This window comes from Ascidiella aspersa, chromosome 6, assembly GCF_963924565.1.
Source record: "Ascidiella aspersa chromosome 6, kaAscAspe10.2, whole genome shotgun sequence".
Lineage (NCBI taxonomy): Eukaryota > Metazoa > Chordata > Ascidiacea > Phlebobranchia > Ascidiidae > Ascidiella > Ascidiella aspersa.
This window is the reverse complement of record NC_139452.1, coordinates 22255-49965: the sequence shown is the minus strand read 5'-3', so window position 1 is coordinate 49965 and position 27711 is coordinate 22255. Positions and strand designations below refer to the sequence as shown.

The window sequence follows — 27711 nt, the reverse complement described above, 5'->3', positions numbered from 1 at the left end:
AAGCCATCGCAGACTCGCCGAATCTGTCGATATATGATGCAAGCAGAGCAAGCCAGAAAAACAACTGGCCTGCAGTGAGGTTCGAACTCACGGCCTCCGGTCAAGCCGGGACCGTCGCTCTACCAACTGAGCTATGCAGGCTCAGAGAGGAGCGAGTCGAGAAACAACCATGCGCCAATACTTGCACATTTTGTTAGTACAAATAACGTATACTTCGGGATACGTCTTAAATTTGTCGGAATGAGACCTAAACAGGTACCAGCAAACCGGTGCCATAACAGCACCGCCGTTCAAACTAGGGTTGCCCAAACGTCGACACCAAAAAGGTGTCCCCCAATCGTCCCATACCCTGTGCCAACAGTTTGGGCGTTATTTTGTCCATTTAGGCCTGCACAGGATTAGGCTCTATTCGGACGATCAAGTTCTTATTCTGTCGTGGATAAACTGTGTATTTGGCTTTATTATGTCACTGGTCTTAATACTATGGTGCTATAGGTTGTCCTACTTTATATATTGTTGCTTTGTTGGTCTTATTGTGCGTTTTAGGTGGCACTTATCTAACTACAACCAAACGATATCTTAATGCAATGCTATTATAATAAGCATAGAATTCTTATTAAACGAAATCACTACGTACACTGTTTTGTGAATTAATTTTAGTAAAAAAGTTGAGAACAGAGAACTTTGCTTTTCGATACAAAAAATATTTGGTTGAGTTGCACACAAGGGAAAGCCCCAAAAAATAAAGTTTTATTTTAAAATCATTTTAATTTTCGCTCATTTTTTGATTATTCCGGTACTTTTTTTATATCTTAACACCTATCAACATGAAAAAGAGCAGGACGCGATACAAATAGTCTGAAAAGGTTTTTTTTAACCTCTTTTTGTAATAGATTTACGCGCTTGTTTAAATGTTTTGTTTCCAACGTTTCTTGTCACAGACGATGTAAAGTTCGTTTCTTGTTAAACAGTCCCTTAACAAGTTGCTTATTAAAATTACATTTGCCAGAAGAGCTCTACAAACTTGACATTATGCCTGGCAGCAATAGCTTATATAAGTTGCTTATTACTTAACCAATATGCCCCTTACTTTTTAAGTTCAATGTTAATTACATGTCATACTACATTTTAAATAGTTGTTTTAATTTTTGGAAACACACAATAACATTTACAAAGCAACAATATATACAGCAGCATATTGTATAATACCATAGTTTTAAGATCAACGACCTAATAAAACCAAATACGCCGTAAAATCAACAACAGAATAATATCTAAAATTGTTTGAACCATTGCTGCTTCGCCACCGGATTGTTTACCCCTGTTTGGTATTAGGGGCGGACAATGCTTGGGTTAGAAGGTTGAAATTAATGGAGGTCAGTGATGAAGTTGGGTTTGGAGTTAGGAAAAAGTTCTTTGGACTTTAATCTGCCCATGCAAGTCTTATTCCGACAGGTTTAGGCCCAATTTAGATTATTACGTATTATTCCTCATTCGGCGCTGGTCTAGAATCCTACCACTGTGTTAAAACAATTATTAGAGCGACGCACAATATTTGGGTTGGGGTGTCTGTTAGTGTTTTCGTTAGCTTGGTCAACTATTATTCTTAAATAATATTGCTTAATCTACCCTAACCCAATTCTCCAAATATTGTTACCAGCGACCTTATACAAATGTATTTTATGGTGACGATGATGTTATTTCCGTTCTTATTGCTCGCTGCCACATTTAATTGTTTTTGATAATTAAAAAAGGTTTTACCAAACTTCTGATTGTTTATTCACTTGTGTTTTACTCTGATTAACATTTGTTTGGAATTTTTCAATAATAACATGAAGCCATGTTTTACACAAATTCACAATTCCTTATTTTCACAGAATGCGTCATTATTAGACGAAGAATATCCGTCTTTCACACAATGCTTTCAACAAATCATTCTGGTCTGGGTGCCTTGTGCGCTTCTTTGGATCATGGCCCCTTTTCACTTTCTTGCCCTCAAAAACTCAGGAAAAACTTCATTAAATCTCTCCAAACTTTACATCTCAAAACTGGTGAATTATACTCGCAATGGATTAAATTCAATTTTTTTAACTATAATGGTTAAAAAATTCAAACTTCTTACTAATAAAAAAATTGTTGTAAAATTTTCTTTGTCAGCACTATTGTTCCTACAATGCTGCTATAATTTAACGTATTTGCAGCTTTGGTAAAACCTTGACCAGACCCTAAACTTTTGTTTGATCACTTACAACCAGGGCTGCGGAGTCAGTTAGAAATAACCCAAGTCCGACTCCAGCCAAAAAATAAACCCATGTCCAACTCCGGTCAACTGTGCGATTTTTGTCAAGTCCCGAGTCCGGCCCTTACTCTACAGCCTGTGTTCCGCCAATTTACTTAACTAAAATAACGTGGACATTCAGCAATCGACTTATAGGGTTGTCGTATAATTCATTCACTCACAATACATGGTTGAAAAATATTCCGCCAAATGCTATTCCACCTTTACAATTTCCCGTTGGCGGCCATATCACTTTTAAAATTTGGTACTGCGCATGCGCAATTCGGACTCAGGACTCGGGTAGTTTTACGTGGTCTTACTCGATTCCTGAGTCCGACTCCAGCAAAACAAACCGACTCCTCGAGTCCCGAGTCCGACTCCGCAGCCCTGGTTACAACCTAATTTTATCTAAAGCTCTTTCTTTACCCAATATAAAATATGGTTTATTGTTTATGTAATGTTGTTTGACATCCTACTTTTTTATGTAATTTTTAATTAAATAAAGTGTAAATAAGCCTGAATAGTGAATATTGTGGATGGCATAGTTATAACTTCAAGTACTAATATGTTTTATTGCTTAGGTGATGTCATCAATGTTTTATTGCTTAGGTCAGTGGTTCTCAACCTGTGGTACGTGTACCACTAGTGGTATATGAAGTCATTTTGGGTGGTACGCAGTCAGTATGTTTTTAACTAAAATTACAGTTTAACAAAAATGTTAAACATTTTTTGTTCTATTGTAATAAACTATACATTCATTGTAATGATTGATAGGAATTATTATCTTTCTGGAACACCTATGCAAATTGCTTTTATGACATCATAGAAAAATAACAAAGAATCACAAAACTTGACTACCGGTGTCCCTTGTAAAGTTACAAAAAGGGACACTTTTTCGAGAGTTGGTCGAATTTGTTTCGCAAAAAAAAAAAAATTTTTTTCCGGGCTAACTAATTAACTAATCCGCCCCTGTTAATAATCCTATATACATTTTGAGTAAAGTTGAGTTATTCGATACGCAATAAGATTATAGAACCTCGAGGTGGTACGCGGTGAAAAAAAGGTTGAGAACCACTGGCTTAGGTGATGTCATCAATGTTTTATTACTTAGGTCAGGGATGTCCAACCTGCGGCCCGGGGGACGCATTGCGGACCGCCTGATATTTACGTGCGGCCCAGCACTTATTGTCACTTTCAGTAGCCTTTATTAAAAACAATTGTTTTGACTATCACCAAAAGGTGTAGAACGCGCAGTATTTGATGAAGGCTTCATCTTATATTTTTATGAAACTATAATCGAGTCTAATGTCGCATTTCAACATCCATCGAACACTTTGTGCACCCATCATTGCTAAGCAAGATGTGTGTTTTTCTAAATGTGTGTTTTTTGAGGACCATTTTGAGGAAATGTATCAGCCCAAACATGTAAAAACTCAAACTTTTGCGCTTCGCCATAATAAAACTAATAAATAAGGTCGAGATTACTTGCATATTCGCGCATAAGTTCACTCTGGAAGAGCGGGTGTTTATAAGATAAGTTATTTTTTAAGACGTCACGATATGACATAACTTATGACGTCACCCCTTTAGTTTGAGAGGTTTGGCGGCTCATCAAAATTTCTAAAGTGGCAATGCGGCCCATTCTGCTAAAAGGTTGGACATCCCTGACTTAGGTGATGTCATCAATGTTTTACTGCTTAGGTGATGTCATCAATGTTTTATTGCTTAGGTGATGTCATCAATGTTTTATTGCTTAGGTGATGTCATCGCTGGTTGTTGTGCTAAGTTTGGCGCAAATGAGCTACCCACTCTACAGACTTGACCAGTTTGGAATCTCATTAAATCCAGGCGACTATGTTTCACCGGCAATTATTGCAATTACATCGGTAAATCCATGCTTTAAGTCAATGCTGTGATTTAAATTAAATATTGAAAAATACTTATTCAACTAAATGAATTTGGTTTATTATTAAAAAATATCATGAAGGTTTTATTGAAAATTAGATTTAATTAACAGTACTTTTTCTTTAGGGCAAGATAGTCATTGTTTTTTTTCTTTTTAGATTAACAATTTTAGTTGCATGAGAAACGTTCATTCCACAATTACCACTAAAGTGTTTATATTCGTTCCAGGTGTTAGCTGTTGTAATGCTGATTGCTTCACAAAAACATGGAGAAGTTTCAAGCGGAATCCTCTTTCTCTACTGGCTGCTTCTGCTTTTATGCGCAATAATTCCTTTAACCGAGCAAATAAGAAACTTCTCTGACCCAGTAAGTATTTTATTGACATTTATTTGAAATGAATCTGCTGTGGATTTTTATATGTTTTGCAACATGATTTAAACCTGTCTAAATTAAATGTGAAAAATTAAACTTATATTAAAGAAAACAAATTTGCTGATTTATTTAATTTAAAACTTTATCATTAATGTTTCCAGGTAAAACATGACACTTTCAACTTTGTGACCCACTGCATTTACTTTGGATTTCTTCTTATGATTGTTTTTCTCAATTGTTGGGCCGAGGCCAAAGAAAAATTACCGGTTAGGAATTTATTCAACATTTGTGGTTGTATAATTTAATAGTGTGAATAATAACAATATTAAAGCATTGTACAAGTTAAAGTTTCACCTAGCCTAAGTTTTTTCAGAGACAAATTATATCAACACACTTTAATTCCAATAAAAAGTGTTTTTATCCTAGGGTAACTTCAGTTGTGTTAAACAATATTTGCATTTCATGATGACAGGATTTTGGTGAATCGCATTACATTTTTCAACCATATTTTTTCCCATATAATATCTTATTTTTTGAAAAATATTTCTACACCTGCTGACAGGTGGTAACTATAAAGAAACAGAGAATTATTGAGACTCCTAATGACAACTTTCCTTTACAGCGAAGCAAACTGATCGGTTAGCATTATGTTATTTGAACAAAAATATTGCTTTGTATATTCCGTAAAAAAATGCAGAGGTTATTTTGGGATTAACTCCCTTTACCATGGTTTAATTTCACCACTGTTCTTCAAGTTTAGTGGCACAACTTTGACATTTTTACGTTATTTATTTTACTCCATCATGATTATCAGATTGAGTTCTTTTTTTTTGCAGAAACTTTGTCCGGAGAAGTTTAGTTCTTTCCTGAACAAAATATTCTTCTGGTGGTTTAATCCGTAAGTTGCTAAAATTGTTCTGTGACGCGGAGCACAACACCCATTCAAATCCATATATATATATACCCAAATATGTGTATACTAGGGTTTGGAGTGTAGTTCACGTGACTACTTTCCTGCAGATTAATTGTGCTCGGCTACAAACACCCGCTAACGATGGATGAGCTCTGGGATCTCAACATCAGCGATCAAAGCCACCAGGTGTCACCAGAGTTCCACCACTTGTGGGAGCAAGAGATGGAAAAAAGCAGGTGAAAATAAAATATAATGTTGTTTGGTGTTTAGCTATAAGTATTCTGAGTTGTTTAAATAATAATTTAGCCTGAAGCCCAGAACTACCGTAAAAATGACTTCACCATTACACTATTAAATGGCCGATAAAATACTGAATAATTTGTTTCTCTTTTTTATGTATATGTTAAGAATCACATTCATTTTTATGTGGTAAAATATTTTTATTGTTTTACTAAATTTTTACTTTTAATGCTCAGTTATGATAAATTCCCAAAACGTGTTTTCTGGTATTAAACATGCTTAACAGAAAATCCATGGAGAAGGAAGCGAAAGAAGTTTACATCAACCGAACACTGGATAAAGATTTGGTGCGTTAATATTTACCTTGTGTTACAACTTTGTTTGCTTTTGTGGCAGTGAAGCATATTTGTGAATTAACACTAATAATATCAAGGACATTCTGCAAGTTTGAGTTATATTAACATAAATAGCTCCTCTGGTAATTGTAATTCTTAACCAACGTTTTTACCAGAGGAGTTGTTTTTTTAATATTACTTTGCCTGGTAGAAACAGTTCATATAAGTTTGAATTATTTTTCGCAGAGTGAGGAGCTTGATTACATGAAAGCTCCTTACAGACCTTCCCTGGTCAAAGCTCTGGGGAAGAAATTCTGGAAGACTTTCCTCGTTTCAGCTCTGTTCAAACTTTGCAACGACCTCATCCAGTTTGTTTCCCCTCTGCTGCTTTCGTGAGTTCAACTTGCTCACTTAAGATTGCTTGGTTATTGGCATTTTACAGTGTTGTAAACAAGTCATTTTAAACTGACTTAAGTCCCAGTCAAGTTATTTGTAAAACAACTTAACTCCAAGTCAAGTCTTTTTGAATAAATAACAAGTCAAGTCCCAGTCAAGTCATAATTAGAGCAAGTCAACTTCAAGTCTTGTCCTCGTCATAAAAATAAAACGTTAAACTATTAGAATTTTTAAACTCGCATGAATATGAACAATAACTGAACTAAAAAATAAGGAAAACGGAACATACAGCAAGCAATTTGCTTTTTGTGCAAAAATTTGGACAAATAGCTCAATTTTATAAAAAAAATACTTAGAAACGCTTTATTTCAACCCAAGTCATTTGTTGAGAAAACTTAAGCCAAGTCAAGTCATTTGTCCGAAAGACTTAAGCCAAGTCAAGTATTTTTGCCCAAAAGACTTAAGTCAAGTCAAGTCGTTTAAAAACAGTGACTTAAGTGCACTTAAGTCAAGTCATTGACTTAAGTCATTACAACACTGGCATTTTATGAACTCCCCAGTCCCCACAACTAAAATTGCATTTAAATATTTCTAAACTGTATTTGGTAAAACAGTAATAACATTAGACAAAGTCATAATATTGACCTTTCACCTACATTTTGACCTTTCACCTACATTTTGACCTTTCACCTATATTTTGACCTTTAACCCACAGATTGATGATTGGTTTTACTGAGGATTTGGGGATTCCCCTATGGCGCGGTTATTTTTACGCGGCTTCGATGTATATTGTCGCCATTGTTCAAGCCATTATGTTGCAACAATACTTCCATCGGTGTTACTTGATTGGAATGAAAATCAGAACTGTCGTGATTTCTATTATTTACCACAAGGTGAATTTGTAGATTATTTTGTAGGTGTGAACGTTGGATTGCAATAGTTGATATTAAGGCGATAAACCTCGTATTCTGTAATAATGTTCCTTCCATGAAATGTTTATACAAACATTGTTTAATTGTTTAACCCAATGTTTGTTGAATTGTTTAACCCCATATTTGCAGTCGCTCCGAATATCGAACTCCGCTCGCCAAGAATCAACGGTCGGTGAGATCGTCAACCTAATGTCCACTGATGCACAACGATTCATGGACCTCATGAGCTATATTCACATTCTATGGTCCGGACCACTACAGATCATCATTGCTGTCGTTTTCTTGTGGCAGGTAAAATACTGAAATACCTTTTTTAAGATGTTATGGCTTCAAATACACAGAACTTTCAACTAGTTTTAAATGTTGGACCATAATGGCTGGAGGTTGTAGTTAGTCGTGGAATGAATATCAAATCCCATACAGAAATAGGAAGCATTTTGAACGTTTCAAATAAATCTTTATTTGTTCTTTTTCAATCTGGTGTAAAGAGAAATGGTTCACTGTACAAGTGTACATATACTACTGAGGTAGAAGACAGAACCAGCGGTAAACATCATTATCTCGCTTAACTCTAGTATTAACATGCGGTGATAAGAATGTAGGTCGACGATAGCAGAACGCTTAACCACGTTTCTCAGATGTTGAAAAAAATACGGATATTGAGGCTTGGTCTGCATTTTACAGGTTTTGATCTATATTTTCAAGTTATTGTGCTTATTATCTCAATTTTGTCAACTAAATTCCTGGTATTTTTACACCAAAACGAATCTGTATTAATATTCTGTAGACTTCAAAAACATTTTCGGGGAAACAAAATATTTCTGTAAAACACGAAAGCTCTTTTTAAGTACGAGCTTTTTATTTCTATTTTTCATGTTAGATCCTTGATTATGCCGTGCTTGCTGGCTTGGCAGTCATGATTATAATGATTCCATTAAATGGAGTCATCATCAAACGTATGAGGAGGCTTTCCATGGAAAACATGAAGTTCAAAGACCAGAGGATTAAACTCATGAACGAGATTCTCAGCGGGATCAAGGTTTGCAACAAAACACATCAACTATTGTTCCTGTGTTTAACATTTCAACAAACATTTCAATGTGTTAGTTGTTCAATAAACCTACTACTTTCAGGTTTTGAAACTTTACGCTTGGGAGCCTTCGTTTGAGAAACAGGTTCTTGATATTCGCAGCAAAGAACTTAGAATATCCAAGAAAATCGCTTATTTGAGGGCAATAACATCTTTCCTGTGGAACTGTACACCTTTCATCGTGAGTAAATATCAATTAATATGTTGTGAGTTGTTAAACTTGTCTTAAGGTTTCCCTCACAATGTTGACTTTGTACCTAAGGTTTCCCTCACATCATTTGGTGTCTACCTCGTGATAGATGAGAACCACGTCCTCGACTCGGAAACTGCTTTTGTTTCTCTCTCACTTTTCAACATCCTAAGATTTCCTCTCGTCATGATCCCAGCGATGATTACGTCAGTCACACAGGTTTGTGATGTCATAGTTATGACGTCAGTCTTACAGGCTTGATGTTAATGATAATGTTTGTTCAGGCTCAGGTTTCAGTGAAACGAATGACCAAGTTTCTCGTCAGCTCAGAAATCGATCCAGAGTCAGTCGACAGAAACCCAGACATTGGTGAGTTGCTTCGGGGGAGCTTTGCACGTTTGTTCATATCCTGTTAAAGAGAAATTTATATTAGGGACAGAAGATTTACAATAGAACACTGTGAAGTAAAATAAACCTGTTTTTATTCAGATGAGCAAGTTGTTGTTAAAAATGGAACTTTTGCTTGGGACAAAACTTCAGAAAATATTCTGTCAGAGTAAGTTTGTATTCCTGGTTGGAGTTTAAGATGTACCAACGTGAGCTACAATATTTGTTGGTTTGTTTCAGCATCAACCTGCGGGTGAAGCCAGGTGAGTTGGTGGCTGTGGTCGGACATGTCGGTTCTGGAAAATCTTCGCTTATTTCCGCCATACTTGGAGAAATGGAAAAGAAGAAGGGGTATGTCGGAGTCAAAGTAAGTCCTTGTTGTATTGTGTGGTGCTGGCGCTTTGTACAATGAGGTGATGCTTTCGTTACGGTTTTAGATAGGTTAGTCGGTAGACCAGCGGTCACATATTCCCACGGTTGTGTGTTGGAATCCCACTTAAGCCGCTCTTTTATGTCCTCCATGATAATTTTACTTCAGGGTTCTGTGGCCTACGTTCCCCAGCAAGCCTGGATACAAAACGCAACTCTACAAAACAACATCCTCTTCGGCAAGAGTCTAAATGACGATGACGTCATTACTACGTCATTCTCGACGGCGAAGTGGGAGCCGAGAAGTTCCAAGGACTTCTACAAGGAAGTCATCAAAGCAACTGCGCTCGAAAAAGATTTGGAAATACTAGATGCTGGAGATCAAACTGAAATCGGTGAAAAGGTAATGCGCTAGTGTTACGTCACACTAACCTCGTAATACACTAGTGTTACGTCACACGAACCTCGTAATACGCAAGTGTTACGTCACACTAACCTCGTAATACAACAGTATTACGTCACAGGGCATAAACTTGAGCGGGGGTCAAAAGCAGCGGGTTTCTTTGGCCCGAGCAGTCTTCTCACAATCGGACCTCTACTTACTCGACGACCCGCTGTCAGCTGTCGACTCACACATCGGGAAACATATATTCGAGAAGCTCATCGGGAGACAAGGGATGCTCAGGGATAAGGTTTGTGACGTCACTATGACAAACAATGGGCTGACTAGAGTGGGAAGAGCTTACGGGGAACTTAAATAAAGGTCAAAACTAAAAGTAATGATTTTGATGGCGCTTTAACACTTTTTTAACCTTTTTATTATTGTTTAAAACAAAATCACACATTTCCTTGTTTGTACAATAACTAATGCCATCATCAGTGGTTATATCTTTAGTAGATCTAACACTGATTGCAAAACTTATTGCTAAAAAATCGGAAAAAAGACGAAATTGTTGATTTTGTCGAATCTCATGGGTTTTTATTTTTTTAAACGAACGCAACAAAGTATTTATTTACATCTTCAGACTCGAATCCTCGTGACCCACGGGGTCCGCTACCTCCCTCACGTGGACAGAATAATCGTCCTGGATAAAGGGCGAATCACGGAAGAGGGGAACTACCAGGAACTTCTGGCCCAGGGCAAAGATTTCGCGAAGTTTTTGGAAGAATACGCCACTAAACAGGATGAGAGCGACGACGAATCCGATGAGAGTAAGTGTTAAGTATATATTAGTAGTTACTTTAATGAACGATTATTTCCATCGTTAAAACTAACGATTAAACAGCATTCGTTGTTCACTCTGTTGATGAATTTACATTATATTATACAACCCCTGCTACAGATTATAATGCCACTATTACCGGAACATTGTTATTTTCAGCTTCGAGCGGTGTTGTTGATGACGTGTCGCTAAATGACCTTGAATCTGTCCCCGACAATGCTGATGACGTCAGCGAATTCGACAAAAACTTTTCTCCTGATGATGACGTCATAAGACAAGAGCACAGGAACAGTATTAGATTACGCCATTCGAGGTAAAATATTATTTCTAGCGGTTGTTGATTGTTGGTTGTAAGTGACAGGTTTCAATAGTTTGTTGACAGTGACGCGATGTTATTGTGTTTTTATTTAGTTAGCCACAATCGTGTTTCAGTTGTCTTAGTTTCAATTGCACAATTATCTTTCCAGGGTAAGTTCGAAGAGGAAAGGTGGATCCCCGAAGGCGGTTGCTGACGTCAAAGGTAAACTTACTGAGAAGGAAAGCATCCAAGAAGGGTCGGTGAGTAAATGGTGACGTCATAACATGTATGTTACGTAACGCAAGGGTATTTCCCGCAGGTTAAGTTCGGTGTTTTCTGGATCTACATGAAAGCTGTCGGACTTCTCATGTGCTTCGCTATCTTCTCCACCGAAGGCCTATACCAGGTATGACGTCACTTATATACATGACGTCACTGTGTGACGCAACACTGCTGCTTGTTTAGGTGTCGGTGATTGGCGCGAGTTTGTGGCTCAGTGATTGGTCGGAAGATGCTGACTCACTCCCCGTTAACGAATCACGTGCTCAGACCGACTACAGACTCGGCGTCTACGGAGCTCTCGGCGCCGCGCAAGGTATTGTGACGTCACACTGCGTTTGTACACACGATAATGGTGTTATTGTTGCAGCGTTGTTCATATGCATGGACGTGTTCATCCTGTTCATCGGATGCTTGCACGCAGCGAAGATCCTCCATTACAAGATGCTCTCCAACATACTCAAGGCTCCAGTGAGCTTTTTCGATACAACTCCGATCGGAAGAATCGTCAACAGGTTCTCAAAGGTGAGGGGCTCTCTATATAAACAAACAACAAACGTTTCCAAGTCTATAAGTTGGACATAGATATGACAAATCGCTATTTACTTGTTTAATTCCAAGATTTAATAGTTTGCTAACCGCGGGTTGATTACCTTCTTTGGTTTTGTATCGACACCGATACTACAACCCTAGTATCGGACGAATACCGATACTACAACCCTAGTATCGGACGAATACCGATACTAGCAATTGGCATAGACCATCGAGTATCCTATTCAACCCTAACCGATATTATCGTGCATCTTATCAGTATATACATAATGTTTATAAGCGTTTTTTTAAAGGTTTATTAGTTAGTAAATGTTGTAAACATCAGGTCTTTGATAGTTACAACTTGTTGCAGGACGTCTACACAGTGGACGAAATGCTTCCCATGTCGCTTCGCAGTTGGAACGGTTGCATGTTCCAAGTTGTCGGCATTATTGTCGTCATAATGTACTCGACGCCCGAGTTCGGGATTGTGATTGTCCCCGTCGCGATTCTTTACTTCGTTGCTCAGGTGAGATCAACTTTATTTCTTCAACTACTTTCTGTGCTTAAATCAAAAATAAACAACTCTTATTGAATTTCTCAAAATTGAATCACTTTGTTTAGCGCTTCTATGTCCGAACTTCGCGCCAACTGAAGCGACTTGAATCGGTCACGAGGTCTCCGATCTATTCACACTTCAGTGAGACTCTCTCAGGCGTGACGACAGTGCGCGCTTACGCCCACCAGCGGCGGTTTGTTGGTGAGTCTGAGCAGAAAGTTGACACCAACCAGAAGTGCTACTACCCTAACATCGTATCCAACAGGTAAACATACTTGGAGTGACAATAATATCACATTCTCACATTTGCTTTTTGTCCCAAGATGGCTCGCCATTCGTCTTGACGTCATCGGAAACGCCATCGTTTTTTTCGCGGCGCTTTTCGCTGTTCTTGGTCGAGGAACCGTCACTGGAGCATTGGCAGGCCTTTCCTTGTCCTACGCACTCAACGTAAGTACTACGCACGTAACTACTCAATCAACGTAAGTCCTACGTACGTAACTACGTACTCGACGTAAGTCCTACGTACGTAACTACGCCCTTAACGTAAATCCTACGCACTCAACGTAAGTCCTACGCACGTAACTACGCACCCAAAGTAAGTCCTACGCGCTCAACGTAAGTCCTACGCGCTCAACGTAAGTCCTACGCGCTCAATGTAAGTCCTACGCACTCAACGTAAGTCCTACGTACGTAACTACGCACTCAACGTAAGTCCTACGCACGTAATTCTGCACTCAACGTAAGTCCTACGCACTCAACGTGAGTCCTACGCACTCAACATATGTCCTACGCACTCAACGTAAGTCCTACGCACGTAACTACGCACTCAACGTAAGTCCTACGTATGTAACTACGCACTCAAAGTAAGTCCTACGCACGTAATTCTGCACTCAACGTAAGTCCTACGCGCTCAACGTGAGTCCTGCGCACTCAACATATGTCCTACGCACTCAACGTAAGGCCTACGTACGTAACTACGCCCTCAACGTAAGTCCAACGCACTCAACGTAAGTCTTGCGCACTTAAAGTAAGTCCTGCGCACTTAACGTAAGTCCTGCGCACTTAACGTAAGTCCTGCGCACTTAACGTATGTCCTGCGCACGTAAGTCCAACGCATTTAACGTATGTCCTGCGCACTTAACGTATGTCCTGCGCACTTAACGTAAGTCCTGCGCACTTAACGTATGTCCTGCGCACGTAACTACGCACTTAACGTAAGTCCTGCGCACTTAACGTATGTCCTGCGCACGTAACTACGCACTCAACGTAAGTCCAACGCACTTAACGTATGTCCTGCGCACTTAACGTAAGTCCAACGCACTTAACGTATGTCCTGCGCACGTAACTACGCACTCAAAGTTCTATGTACTTCAAAACTTTTTTTTTTTCAGATAACTTTAACTTTGACCTTATTTTTTCAGATAACTTCAACTTTGAACTGGTGGGTTCGTCAAACGAGTGAAACCGAGATTCACGTGGTGGCGGTAGAGCGTCAGAAGGAGTTTGCTGACATCGACAGCGAGGTTTGTTACGTCACAGTGGAAACGCGCAATTGTTAAACCGAACAAACTTGCATTGTTCATAATTCTGTTGTTGTTAGGCTCCTTATGACGTCAAGGATACGAAACCTACGTCACAATGGCCGAACAAAGGAGCGATAAAGTTCGATAAGTACAGCACGAGGTACAGGGAGGGTCTGGACCTGGTGCTACGCAATATATCCTGCAGCATAGAACCAGGGGAGAAGGTGAGGTCCGAAAGTTCAAGGTCGCAATTTGTATAAAGTGCTAGAAGTTACTTGTTGTAGGCCATTATAGTTTTATTACAAATGGTCGCAAATCATTAAAGAATCTTGCAAGTCGTGCGACACTGAAACAGTCACTTCTACCAGCAAAACAGTTTTTGTATTTTATTCAACTTACCCCTGCACAGCGCTGTTTGCTTGTCGTTGTAGGTTGGTGTCGTTTATATGTTGTTGCTTGTTGTTGTAGGTTGGCGTCGTTTATATGTTGTTGCTTGTTGTTGTAGATTGGCGTCGTTTATATGTTGTTGCTTGTTGTTGTAGGTTGGCGTCGTTTATATGTTGTTGCTTGTTGTTGTAGGTTGGCGTCGTTTATATGTTGTTGCTTGTTGTTGCATAGGTTGGTGTCGTTTATATGTTGTTGCTTGTTGTTGTAGGTTGGCGTCGTTTATATGTTGTTGCTTGTTGTTGTAGGTTGGCGTCGTTTATATGTTGTTGCTTGTTGTTGTAGGTTGGCGTCGTTTATATGTTGTTGCTTTTTGTTGTAGGTTGGTGTCGTTGGTCGAACTGGAGCTGGAAAATCGTCACTCACACTTGCCCTGTTCCGCTTGATTGAACCCGCTTCCGGTTCCATCGTGATTGATGACGTAGACGTCGCCAAGATCGGTCTCCATGACCTCAGGTCAAAGGTCACCATAATCCCACAGGTAAACCACCTTTTTCCCGGGGACCATCCACACAACCAACACTTGTTGTTCTTTCAAGGATCCTGTTTTGTTTTCCGGTTCACTGCGCATGAACCTTGACCCCTTTGACCTCTACTCTGACGACGAGGTTTGGGGGAGCTTGCAGCTGTCACACTTGGATGATTTCGTGACGTCACTTCCTGGAAAACTCGAGCATATTTGTTCCGAGGGAGGGGAAAACCTGAGGTGAATCCCCCAAACAATACTTGTCTAGCTTTAATGTGACCTTTCACCTAGTAACATCTTCCCGTGACGTCATAGCCTTGGATGTAGTATGAGAGTTTTAGCGAGTTACCTCGAGTTGTGGTCGGCAACAACAATGCGCAACAAACTTCTACTTTCTTCAGTAGTTAGTGCGTCGCCATCATCAACCGTTCCATGTGTTGTATAAGTAGTCAGGGTGGAATTATGTTGTTTGTTTATTCCAGCGTTGGTCAGCGCCAGCTCATCTGCTTGGCCAGAGCCTTGCTGCGGAAAACCAGGATACTTGTCCTCGACGAAGCTACGGCAGCTGTCGACATGAAAACTGACGACCTCATCCAGAAGACGATAAGGGATCAGTTCATGACGTCGACTGTGATCACGATCGCTCACCGACTCAACACAATCATGGATTACAACAGGTCAGCGCTAATCGCACAATGTCACTGCTGTGTTGTCCTGCAAGTTCGTTATACTTCAGGCGAGTACTTTCAGTGTTTATTAATGCTTGTTGTTGTTTTGTTCCAGGATTGTGGTTCTTGATTGCGGTGAGATTTGCGAGATGGGCTCGCCAGCAGATTTACTCGCCAGCAAATCAGTGTTTTACGGGATGGCAAAAGACGCTGGCCTTGCTTAAATCATCTGCTTTTACGCCTTGCCTGGAATGTTAAATAACAGCTTTTTAACTTGCTATTACGCTTTGCTTAAAGCTTTTTTACTTTTTTTCTTTCGCTCATTTTTATTTAATTAGAAAAGTTAGGCAATTACATTTCCGGTCGGTTTAATTTGATTTGTTTCGACACAACGCTTTCAATTTCCACAAAATGCGGAAGTTGTACTTTTTCTATTTGATCTTGAATTTGAAAGTTTCTTGTTCGTATGTTTTGAATTTAAATCATTCGCCTAAAATGCCATTTTGTTTCGCAATTGTTGCCTAAATTACCACATAGTGCAGGGGTCAGCAACCTACGGCCCGCCGATGTAATTCATCCGGCCCGCCGCCTCTTTGACAAATTGGACACGAGTCTATTTCACATACTTTTGGAATATTTTAAATACGTAAGTGCAAAAAATTTTCGCGCTTCGCGCCAATCATTTTTCTGCGTCCGGTTTGTTTCCGTTTTCATGCTGTGTCTTCACCTACATCAGCGCTTCATTGCCCTTGCGCCGTGGAAGGCCGCCAAATGCGTCACGGAAAAACGGAAAACGTATTCAAAATGTTGGACATATTTTTTTTAACAATATATTTCGGGTTTTTTAACAATATATTTTAAAATAAATGCCGGTATACCCAGAAAAATCGCGCTCGCTGCGCTCGCCAGGTCTGCCTTCACTTCAAAATGTTTACAAATACTTAGCTAGATTAACATTAAATGTTACCGTGTTCCCTCAAAGTAGTTTTATTACACTTTTCATTAGTAGTATATCATAGTGTGGATGACGGCGTGTAAATTTTAAACAAAACAAACGGTTTTTCCCGCTTTGCGCCAACGCCTTACTTCCTCCAGGTAATTAAACACGTCTTTGTGCAAAAACGATCCGAGGCCGCTGATTCACAGTTGTTCTAACATTAAAATAACACAATTCTTAGTTCACATTTTGTGCGGCCCGCAGAGATTCTTCTGATTTTATTTCGGCACGCGATTAGAAAAAAGTTGCCGACCCCTGACATAGTGCTTTTCTGCTCACGTTTTTCCTCGTTCAGTCACTTGTAGGTAATTTAAATGTGTTTTAAAAATATTACCAGCTGGTTATTAAGCGAATGATTGTTATGAAATATTTATTGACGTAATAATTAATTTCTGGATTTCGAATCTCTTGTCCCATAAAGTTTCTGTGGAGCCAAATCTTGTAATTTCCGATTGTTTTTTTAGGTAAACGTTCATGTGGTAGAGCAGTGGTTCTTAACCAGGGTTCGATCGAACCCTTGGGGTTCGACGCAGCTGTTTCAAGGGTTAGGCGAGAACGTCCTCTGAAGCATAAATGCTCTTCTTTCAAGTTAAATTCGAAACTCTTTTTTGTGCCAAGGTGTCATGTAACGTTATAAATTGAAAGTTTGGCCAATTTAACCTTTATCAATGCAAGTTTATAATTTGAATATGCCCAGTTTCAGCTAGGAGGAAGAAACGAATATTGGGCAAAAATTTGGGGTTCGACGAAGGCTTGCAGATTAACATAGGGGTTCGATGGGTTACCAAAGGTTAGGAACCACTGTTGTAGAGTAATAGTAATTCAGACTAGTATTTGAACTCATGTTACCCTTGTGTTTTTACTTTTGGACGAACTTTGAAAAAAAACGAAGCCAACATTAAAAACTCCCGCTTGGTGTCACTAATAAGCTAGTCATGTTATATTTATTTAAACTCGGGGATTGTCAAACTGTGACCCTCGAAAGATTTTAAGTTTGTCGACACTTGCAGGATTTCGTGTCACAAATACTTATCTAAGAAGGCGTGCGGGGAACGAATGTTCGTTTAACACTTTATGGTATTGTGGTAAATTTACTTATTTTCTGTTGTGTAGTAAAAGTAATTAAGGGTTAAGTTATAATTGTAATGTTTTGTAAAAAATGTAACGCCAATTTGTTTTATTCTTACTTTACCGCACACCTGAAACAGTTAAGAACCACTGGTCCAGTCCAGCGGTTCTCAACCAGTGGGCCATGGCTCAGTGGTGGGCCATAAGAATTTTAGGTGGGCCACAGACCAATTTAAAAAAGCTGGATTTAGTTTCATTTGTGCCACTATATTCAATTTTACAGGAATAATGTCTTGGGGGGAGGAATAAAAAAGGAATGTAAATTTATTGTATAGCCGCAAGTATCTCACAAATGCACGGTTGAATAAATAATCTGTTTTGAAATATGTTCTGTTGTGTTTTGTTCTAAACCTATTTTACAGTTTTCTTTCATAAAACTATTGGGCCACAGAATTTTTTTGCAAGGTAAATGGGCCACGAAAGAAAAAAGGTTGAGAACCACTGGTCGAGTCAATAATAACGTCAGCCGCTATTCCTTTTTAGTATGTTGGTTTTTGAAGTAAATTGTTTATTCCCTAGCATACAACTTTTGAACCAAGGAAATTCCAAAAGTATAAATTGACAAAACTACAGCTAATTCATGAAAGGGCTTTTTTTCAATAGGTGATAAAAAAGTAAATATTGTCGTTAAATCGCTAAATCACCGCACTTAAGTTGTCTTTGACCTGCTGAGCTGACCGGCAGTGGCTTGTTACTTTGTTCAACTAGCAGCGGTGGTTGTTTAGATTGGTCAAAACCATGCAAATTGCCTTGTCATTGAGCGTCCTGAAATATACACAGAGGGTGTACAATCGTGTTGACCCAGCCCTAACCCTGCGTATATCGTGAGCCCATTAGAACCATGTTAAGCCTTAACGAGCAGCTTCGGCGAAAACCAGAGACAAAACCTCGCCAAAGCTTACTCACTACAATTTTCAATTTAGGTGTTTTTTTATGAATCAGCCTTCGGCTCTATTAAACAAAAATCCCCATAGAATATTGTTGATTTGTTGGAATATTTCGCGGAAATTTTTATGTGGAAATTTAGAGGTTAGCCAGGGGCGGTTCGTTGGCTAATCATTTGTTGGCTAATGCGAAAAAGTACAGATTTTAATTCCAAGGATGTTTGCGTTTAGGGTTTAAACAACTGGATAATTTCAACCAAAATATGAACATTCGGGTGTTTTTGAGCTGTGTGAAAACATTTCTAACTTGTGTGTCAGCAAAGTGACTGATAAATAAAGGTGTCTTATTACTACAAGGACATAGTTGCGACAAAGAGACGAAATAAATATGGCCGAAACTTTTTGCGCTGAATCACTGTAGGTTATCCACGCAAAACTATGCTCTCGCCTAAACAGCAAGTACTTGTATAAGTTTTAGGAAACCGTCAGCCAGCAATGATTCAGTGGGCCGCCATTTCTAGCGGGCTTCCCCGCACTCTGCGCTTTTATTAAAGAGAGACCGACTCTGCTCCTAAATTGGCCGCTGTAAAAAGCTTCTCGGGGAAAACCATCGAGCTGTTGGTCGGGCAAACGACCAAGATGCCAGCTTATTGTGTAACTAAGTCAGCACAAAGACAGCTCTCGACCAACTCAAGAACAAAACTAGAAAGGTTTTGATCAATAACTTGCCTTAAGTCGATAACTTTGTGAGATTGTGCGCGAATATTCGAGTCAAAAAAGCAACATTTGTAGAAAACCTGGAAAGGATATTGACATTAGTGGAACGTCGGCCATCTTGAGTAAGGCAGCTTTGTTGAGGTCGATAATTTACAACCCGTAACCTCGTATTTCAACCCACAGTTTTTATATTGTGTAGTGTTGTTGTGATAACTGATTGATAAAAGTGCATTAAAATGGATCGAAAGACGAATTACAGCAAAAGTTCACATTATGAAGATCCACAAAACCGCTGGAACAAGGAAATAGTGGATAATTCAGAACGTTCGGACTCCGGAATTTATTCGATTGTGGATTCTGGTAACTTTTCTGGCGAAAGGTTCACTAGCAGTGGCTCGGATATTTGCCCTGAAAGGTTGATAAGTCTGAACAACTCTATTCCAAGCAGAACTGATCAAGGCAAAGTGTCAGGTATGCTGCGATAATTGTGGAATTATATGCTGGTGTTTTCTTTACTTGTTGCTAGATTTATTATATTTTAGGATTTCAATATTCCAGTGTGTAACAAATATATAGTTAAAAGTCGGTATAAGGCTTCCCCGAACCACTGTTATGAGCTGTTTATGGGGTTTTAGACAAAAAGTTGAATACTAATAAGGTGATAAACTAGGCTTAACATTCCTAATCAGCTGTTACACACCACTATTACATAAACAGTGGGAGGTTCTGGTAGCATGCAATTAACTTTATTTCCACATGTATTTTAATTTAACAACAATTTCTTGTGTTTAGCTTCGCAAGAAGACCGCCTTGATTCTGGCTTACCTGACGAAGTTTCTGACAGTTTTGTTGAAAAAGTCCAAGGTATTACTTTATTCACTTACTTAAACAAAAATTGTTGTAACGCTTGTTTAATAAAAACTTGTTTATTCAGAACAAGAGAATGAGGAATTAATCAAGCAAATGCTTCAGTGGTTTCTACCTGATGAAGAAGGCGACACGTAAGTTCATTTTGAAACGTGTTTTTGTTTACCATTGAATGGTAATGATATAAAATGCTAAGCTGAAATGTTTGCCAAAAACCTTCCATTACTTATAATATAAAAAGCTGATATTAATTAAAAATTATAAGGTTTATACCTTCCACTAAATGAATACAGGCATTGTCAAAGTTTTAAGTATGCATATCCCCCACTAAGTATTATAAGGACAATAAAACCTTGAACATTGAACAAATATCTGACTTTAACATGTTTTCTAGGAACCTCCAGCTGGCGATAATTCAAAAGAAAAGCAACTTAGCGTTTGATGTGATACAGTCGTGTATGGTTCCCGACATGCTAAACTTTGCCAACGAATCACAGCAGGTAAATACATAGCATTAAGGAAATATATGTGAAACGATTATTACAGAAATAAGACTTAAAGTCATTTTATCTTGTAAAAATAGAGATTCCATTAAAAATGTAGCCCTAGTTTGAGGTTTGCTTTGTTTTTAGACGGCCCTGCATCTCGCTGTGTTAACTGATCAACCACAGATAGTGAGGTGTCTCGTCGTGTACGGAGCAAAAACATCTTGCAAGGACAGAGAAGGTAAGTTTTATTACAGTGTGCTTATAACCTGATCACAACCAGTGCTTACAATAGGCTTGTTTCAGGCAACACACCTTTACATCTTGCGTGCCAGCAAGGTCTGCCTGTCCACGTCGACATGCTAACATCACCAATATCAAGCAACGAGGTCACTGGCTACCTTCGCAAGCCACTCGCAACAAACGTCAACGAGCGAAACTATGAAGGTAACAACAGACAAAACTGATCACTACTGAAAAATAACATAGATCTAAAGCTTTTATGTTTAATTTTGTCGATGTACTTTATAAGTTACTCCTATAGCTTCACATATTATGCATGTGGGAATATTTTTTTATTCTTTCCTATTTTTATTTTTACTTTTGTATTTGTGAAACTCTGTTTAACATAATGCATGATCAGTTTGTTTTAGAATTGTTTAAGAATTTATTTTTTAGTAATAATAAACTAAGATTCCAATAAGAACAAATGTTGTTTAGTCAGAAATCCCCCAAATCTTCAGCCTATTAAAATTAAATTCTCTAGTTTCAGAAAGTTTAATAATATGTTGGACGCAGTGAGAATTAATGTTGGTTTGACTTGAGTGAGCTGGCTTTTTCGTTTGGGAAATTCCACGTTAAAAACTTCCAATTTTAGGCGACATCTCCACGAAAGATCGTGTGTGAAGCTTACAATTAACTTGCCTCAGGCATCTTTGTATTTTGTGGCAACAACATGGAATTATCCTCGCACAAATTCCTCAATTCTCACCTAAACCTTGCCAGTAAACTTTTTTTAATTCACAAGGATATTAATTTGTTTCATTTTTCTATAAATATTATTTTATTAAAACAAACACAAAACGTTTCAGTGTCAATTTTTTGATGGGATAAATTATAAGTTAATTTTGAAAAGAATGACACTAATTTTAAAAAAGTGAAAAAGGGTGTTTGATGCCGGCTATTGTCAAATGCCATGAAGCACTGTCTTGTGATTTTTTTCTTCTGCCCCTTCTTAAATAAGAGCGAACATATTCCCGCCTGTTGCCTAAACCCCATAGGTAGTTGCTTGTTGTAGTTGTGTTCATATATACTCAATATAATTTGCATCTTTTGAAAGATTTATTTGCTATTTTATAGACATTTGTAGTTGAGAAAGCCAACAGAGCAACATAACAATATGTAGGTGCAACAAAGCTTATTCCATAACCCACACCTGCTTAACCACAATGATAGCGCAAAAGTGTAAAAGGCCAAAACTGTTCCAAGCTTGCATTCGTGGAAACACGCAAAGTTGCTCAGATCTTCTGATAAAACTTTTCTCTGTACTTCATGGCGTCGTGAAGTCATTTGTACTTAATGTTTGTAATTTGTTCGACTGATATTCACAACCTGTGACTTTATTGTTGTGTATTTTGTGTTTTATTTGACGAATAGTTCCTTATCTTTGTATGGAAGCACATTAGCAACACTCACTTTACAAATATGCCTCTCACAAATGTGTTAAAGTTTTAATTTATATTTGCTATTTTTAAAGGTTTTAGGCAACATCAGTAGAAAACGCTATTGTCTTTCGGAAACATGTTTTAACAAAATTTGTTATCTGTTGTTATAACTGTGAGTTGTGAAAGCGGAAATAGCTGTGTTTGGTCAAAGCTCTTTCTTAGATGTGAAACGGAAAACCCCAAGAATTGCGAAACGGCGCTCGTGACTAGTCATTGTGTTGTAACAATAGCTGAACAATCACACCACCTTTGTTATCGCGATTGTCAACAAACCCGCGTGTTTAGCGCAAATTTGCGACCTTGGCTTTATAGAAATTCTCTTTTTTCAAACGATTTCTACTATTTCGTTTGGTGTTTGTAAATTTGTGAGTTTCTATAAGTTGTTGTGTCAGTTGATGTCGGAAGCATCTCAAGCATTATTAATCTCACGTCGTCCATTCTTGGTATTGCGCTGAATAGGATGCAGACCAGGATGTCAGCAGCTTATCACCTTCAGCAACTAAACGTAGCTCACTACCTTCAGCAAGTAACGCAACAAGGTTGAATGGGTTATGAGTTGGTGTTATGTGATGTATTTTAGTTGCCAGCATTTGAACATACCTTTAAATCTTTTGTTGCGTCACAAAGCCACCACACCCGAATTCCCGCGCACGTTCAGGCATTGTTCATGATGGCATTGTTACGTGACAAGGTGTGGTTGTGACGTTTCAAAGGTCACCAGCGATTTTTAGTTGGTCAAGATTTGTGATAATTTATGTAAATATGCGGTCATTTGAAATTTACCAGCGCGTTTATAAAGCTTCTGTTTTATTCATATACGCCTGATGTTAAATTGTAATCGTTTATTTTAGCGACTAGGGACGATGGTTTTCGCTCAGCATATAAAGCACTTGGTTGAAGGTTTTAATTTGATGCAAATATATTCTCGGAACGCGATTTACATACAAGTCTGTTTGTGTCATTGAGGCGCTGATAAAACCATCTACTTTCGCTCTATTGTTTAACCGGCTCGCGTTTGTGTCCAACAATCAATTTCGCTTGGTCGAAGCTGTTTTAGTTGCAACCTGATAGTTTGATTTTTTTCCAAACAGCAAAGCTCTTGTCAAACTTAGGGGAGTGAACTCACTTCGTTTGGTGTTTGGTGTCCGTTAGTTGTTCGGGCAAGAAATTCACAACTTTCCAAACGTTCAATGACAAATCGTTGAATTATGGAATGAAAGGAATCGTTTTGTTCTAATCGATCTCGTGCGTCGATGAAATTTCCCGCAACGCGCAGAATTAATTCCAAACCAAGTAAATAGCGACGTCCCCCCACTCCCGACGTAAACTCCCTCCAGCCGCCAACGTGAATCCCCCAGCTCTGGGCGTAAGAGCCTCCTACTTTTCTCTCTCTGAGCTCCGGGTTTTTTTCGCCGCGGTTTTTCTCGCTCTTGTGCGACGGGGAACTCCTCCCACTCCCTCTCAATTGCTCCGACTCTTCTCCCGCTCCTCTTTGCGCTCAGCACCTGCGACCTTTTTTTCGCTTAATCCAGCGAGAAATGTTGCCGCTAACGTGTTAGGGCGTCACTCGGATTTTTACTCGGTGGTATTTTTATAAATGTCCGCGTATGTTTCGTTGGACTTATTTAGTTGCTTCGTCACTTTTATTTGCTTATTTGTTACTTATCGTTGTATTTTAAGCTTAACTTTTTTAAGAGGATTGCAAGTTGCATAATTACTGAACTGTCCCAAATTATTAACCCTGATGAGGTGGTATCTGCTGCCGAAACGTCGCTTTATACTAAGTTTACACCAGAAGAGTGATTTCTATCTACTGTCCCAAAAATATGTTTGTCGCCTTCTTTTTGTTGTGGGCAACAACATTACATCAGTTTAGCCTCAATATGTTGTAGCTTAACGTTCTACTTTTATTTAAACAACTTTGTTTTACCAGGTTACTCCCCACTCCACCTAGCGGCCATGCGCAACCACGTCAAGGTCATGAAACTACTCATCCGTAACCTTCATTGTGACGTCAACATCTGTGACGTCAAGTCTGGCAGAACGGCGCTCCACCACGCCATCGAGTGTCGGAACTATGAAGCTAGCAGATGTTTGTTGGAGAGCAAAGTAGACGCGAACGCGCTCACATACGACGAGTAAGTTTATTATCGAAAGCTGCTTTCGACGCCGCGGGGCAAAAAACTTAAGCTGATTAAAATGCTTTCCACGACGCTAAACTCAAAACATTTGCTTTAATTTAAGCGATTATGATTATTTTCGTTTAACAAACTTTGTCTTTTAAGTGAACATATTTCTTCTATGTTATCGCTGATCAATTCCTTAAACTTAAACCACCACCTAATTTAAATGTTGCTAATTATTTGGTTTTGGTGCCCACTGATGCAGTTCATATGTGCCTTGATTGTTACAAAGGTTCTAGAACGAGCCGATTGTTGATTGTTACAAAGGTTCTAGAACGAGCCGATTGTTGATTGTTACGTATTGTTGCAGGTGTTCGGCCCTGCACCTCGCAGCAGCCAAAGGCCTCCGCAAGGAATGTCGCTTGCTGCTTGAACACGGAGCTGACATATTCCTCATCACATTGGACGACTACGACGTGTTCGAGCTCGCTTCACACAACAGATGTTTGCTGGACACACTGAGAGATGCGGAGAAGCGTCAGTACAGGAGATCGCCGCTCACTTCTTACTAACTAAGCACCTTTGTAAAAACACGCGGTGAAGTCCGCTTACCACATGGCTGCCGCAGCACCGCATACCACAAGGCGGGAGGTGCTCATTCAAGGCGCGATTAAAGTAGTTAGCCCCTCACTAACGTGCTAGCGACCGAATACTTCAAAACCCGGTATTTTGCTATAAAAGCCAAAAAAACAGTCTGCAAACAATAAATATCATTTGGAGGCGATACTTACGGGCAGTTTCTCATTTCAACCAAATTCTGTGTATGATTTGCATTTTTCACTTCTATCGTAAAACAAGTAATTCGACGTCATTCGGGTGAAATTTGTTACTTTTTTTCAAATAGGTTTATTCCGTTTTTAATTTTTGTTTTTTTATTGTGTACAAAATATTGTGAAACATCAAAATTGTTTGTTTGTTTGTAAATAAATAAAACCAATCGAGTTTGTAATTGATTGAAAGTTGTTAGTTCGAAGAAACTCGTCAAAGTTGAGAACTTTAATCAAGTGAAAACCCCCAATGCCTTCCGAAACCAATTAATAACATGCAACACGTCACACCGTTCCGCTTGTGACGTAACAGACCTACTGAATTATGATTCACGTCACAATAACCGAGTGTGATGTAACAGTACCACCTCAACTTTTAACGCAGCATGTTTAAAATTATTAAGCTGGGAATGTTTTACGCATCGGTGTAGCGTGGAAATTCACCGACTTTTGTTAGAAGCGCATTTTGTTAATTTATTTCTAATCGTGTTCACTTTTTAATCTTATTTGAGAAAACCGATAAATGCATTTAGGAAAAAACTTTACAGTCAGCCGCAAGAAAAAAGCTTAACAGAAGTTTTAAACAACAGAAATACAGGGACTTATCAAATCGACATTTTGTCTGAAATATTTGTTTTCACAAAGATCGTTCACCCGCTCGAAAATAATCCACTGATGAGCTTGTTTGCTGCAGGATTTGTAAATATTTGTCTCACGTAGGTTCCAAGCTGCCTGCTTACTTAACGCACGACTGGCTCCTGGGACTTTCCGCACTTTACCAGATCGTTTTTTTATCTCACCGCCAGGAATTTGAAACAATCTGCTCACTCCAAACAAAATCCATTTCATCGACAAATTCACGGATAAACCGACTTTGTGTGAATATTTAGCAGATGGTTTAACCGTGTTCACACAAATTATGAGAAAATAAACGCTTTCGAAAGAGGGTAACTTAGTTATTAAATCACAAACTAAGATAATTTGTAGTATACCACTTGTTTTTTTAAATAGGAGAAATTTAACGCATTTTTTCTTTCTTAAATACGTTTTGACTAAAAAACGTCAAGGAATTTATTTTGTGTTCAGAAAATTGTTAACTCAAAGTTGTTTTTTACTGGCCTTGTATCAAATTATTCCATAGCGGAACTCGTCAAAGTTATTCAGCTAAAAACAACGCGTAGCTGCGCTCTAGCGACCTCGTGCGACTAAACTTGCATGTTTTAAAGCGATATTTCGATTGTTTTAAGGGAGAAAGAAAATCCAAATATGATTTATATTTTTTCGCGCGTCTTTTTTGGTAGCGCGGTTTTCTATAAAAAAAAAACAATGGACGAAAAATCAACAAGTAACAACTAACAAATCAACTATGATCTTCTGTCCAAGTCGTTAATTTATGTTCAGCATACAGAGTATTCGAAATCCGAAGAGCTATTTGCCCGGCTCGCCCGTTTACCGAACTTCGATATTCGCACTACTGTAAATAGATCTGCAAAACTACAATATAGTTTATTGCTAAAACCGTTTACAGTAGAGTAAATTCTGAAGATATATCCGGTTACTGAACTTCAGTTTTTGAACTACTTGTAAAGGAGTGGGAGTCGAAACCGGTTTTTGCGCTGGTCACAACAAACATTATTTGGGTTAGCGTATTTTTGGGTAAACAGCCTTCAAAATTACTCAAAAATCAAAATTACTCTAAAGGTTTTTACACAGAAATGATATCACTTAACTGAGCTACGTTGAAAATGGCGCCGGTTATTCACAGTTTCAGATCACAAAACACAAACTAATCAGTAAACAAGTTCTTAGCGGCAATGCTAAGTAGTTAACTTTTCCCTTTGAAGAGCAAAGTAGCCTTTCGTTACAAAACACTGTAAACTAGACAAAATAACTGCTCTCCAACAAAACAATAAAAGAAACAATGACAATACGTCAGCAAGGCGATGTTACGTTTTTGGACAACCTTCCCACCACCCGTACCTAATTTTGGAAGCAAACGCGAGAAATCCAACACTGGCTCTGTCCCAAACTATAAGGCACGGGGTAATGCAACTGATTTTGGGTTATTTAACCATAAAAATAGTCGCACTTTTGACTTTCTTGGTAGTTTTGCCTTGACAACCAAGGGCTCCGTTTCATGGAACTCTTAACAATAAAAGTTTTCGCCATCGTAATCTACATGAATGTATTTTGTGGCGCTTTGCGTGAATACTTCAGGGTTAAAAAATTGCAGAACATCAGGTTAAAAAACATAACATCAGGTTAAAAAATTAAACACCCATAGTATGTCGGCCTTATTTTAATTACAAAACCATAAACAATCATATTCATGTCGCTTTCCGCAAGTGTTTGTGTCACAGCCTTCTATTTGTGACCACGGACCCTCCTGGCTCCAGTTTCTGCCAAACAAGCATTTATATGATTTAAACGTATTTACAATTTCGCCATTGTAAGGTAAGTAACACTTCTAAGTCCAACCAAAAAATTTGACAAGATAAACGCACAGCTTTTGTGCTTTACCACAAACTTGTACAAGATTCATGAGCAGCAATAAATCT

General features: G+C 38.6%; 2 protein-coding genes across 2 annotated transcripts; both read left to right on the top strand.

The window, feature by feature from the left end:
• Positions 1 to 900: 900 nt before the first annotated feature.
• Positions 901 to 17682, top strand: LOC146139020 (multidrug resistance-associated protein 1-like). The gene is made up of 33 exons (XM_083391582.1): positions 901 to 2051; positions 4036 to 4164; positions 4412 to 4549; positions 4717 to 4821; positions 5392 to 5453; positions 5576 to 5704; positions 5995 to 6055; positions 6290 to 6435; positions 7155 to 7332; positions 7501 to 7662; positions 8252 to 8410; positions 8505 to 8642; positions 8724 to 8870; positions 8936 to 9020; positions 9141 to 9207; positions 9279 to 9405; positions 9577 to 9810; positions 9932 to 10099; positions 10433 to 10619; positions 10790 to 10943; positions 11098 to 11188; positions 11248 to 11334; positions 11394 to 11523; positions 11578 to 11732; positions 12112 to 12267; positions 12363 to 12562; positions 12621 to 12747; positions 13722 to 13823; positions 13901 to 14047; positions 14590 to 14748; positions 14807 to 14973; positions 15216 to 15410; positions 15517 to 17682. The coding sequence occupies exons 1-33, from the start codon at positions 1833 to 1835 to the stop codon at positions 15623 to 15625; spliced, it is 4620 nt and encodes a 1539-aa protein (XP_083247708.1). The 5' UTR covers positions 901 to 1832; the 3' UTR covers positions 15626 to 17682.
• A 1405-nt stretch (positions 17683 to 19087) lies between these two features.
• LOC146139019 (NF-kappa-B inhibitor alpha-like) lies at positions 19088 to 25330 on the top strand. The gene is made up of 8 exons (XM_083392040.1): positions 19088 to 19598; positions 19920 to 19991; positions 20062 to 20128; positions 20389 to 20494; positions 20627 to 20720; positions 20786 to 20926; positions 24137 to 24341; positions 24697 to 25330. The coding sequence occupies exons 1-8, from the start codon at positions 19364 to 19366 to the stop codon at positions 24896 to 24898; spliced, it is 1122 nt and encodes a 373-aa protein (XP_083248166.1). The 5' UTR covers positions 19088 to 19363; the 3' UTR covers positions 24899 to 25330.
• The last annotated feature ends 2381 nt before the right edge of the window (positions 25331 to 27711 follow it).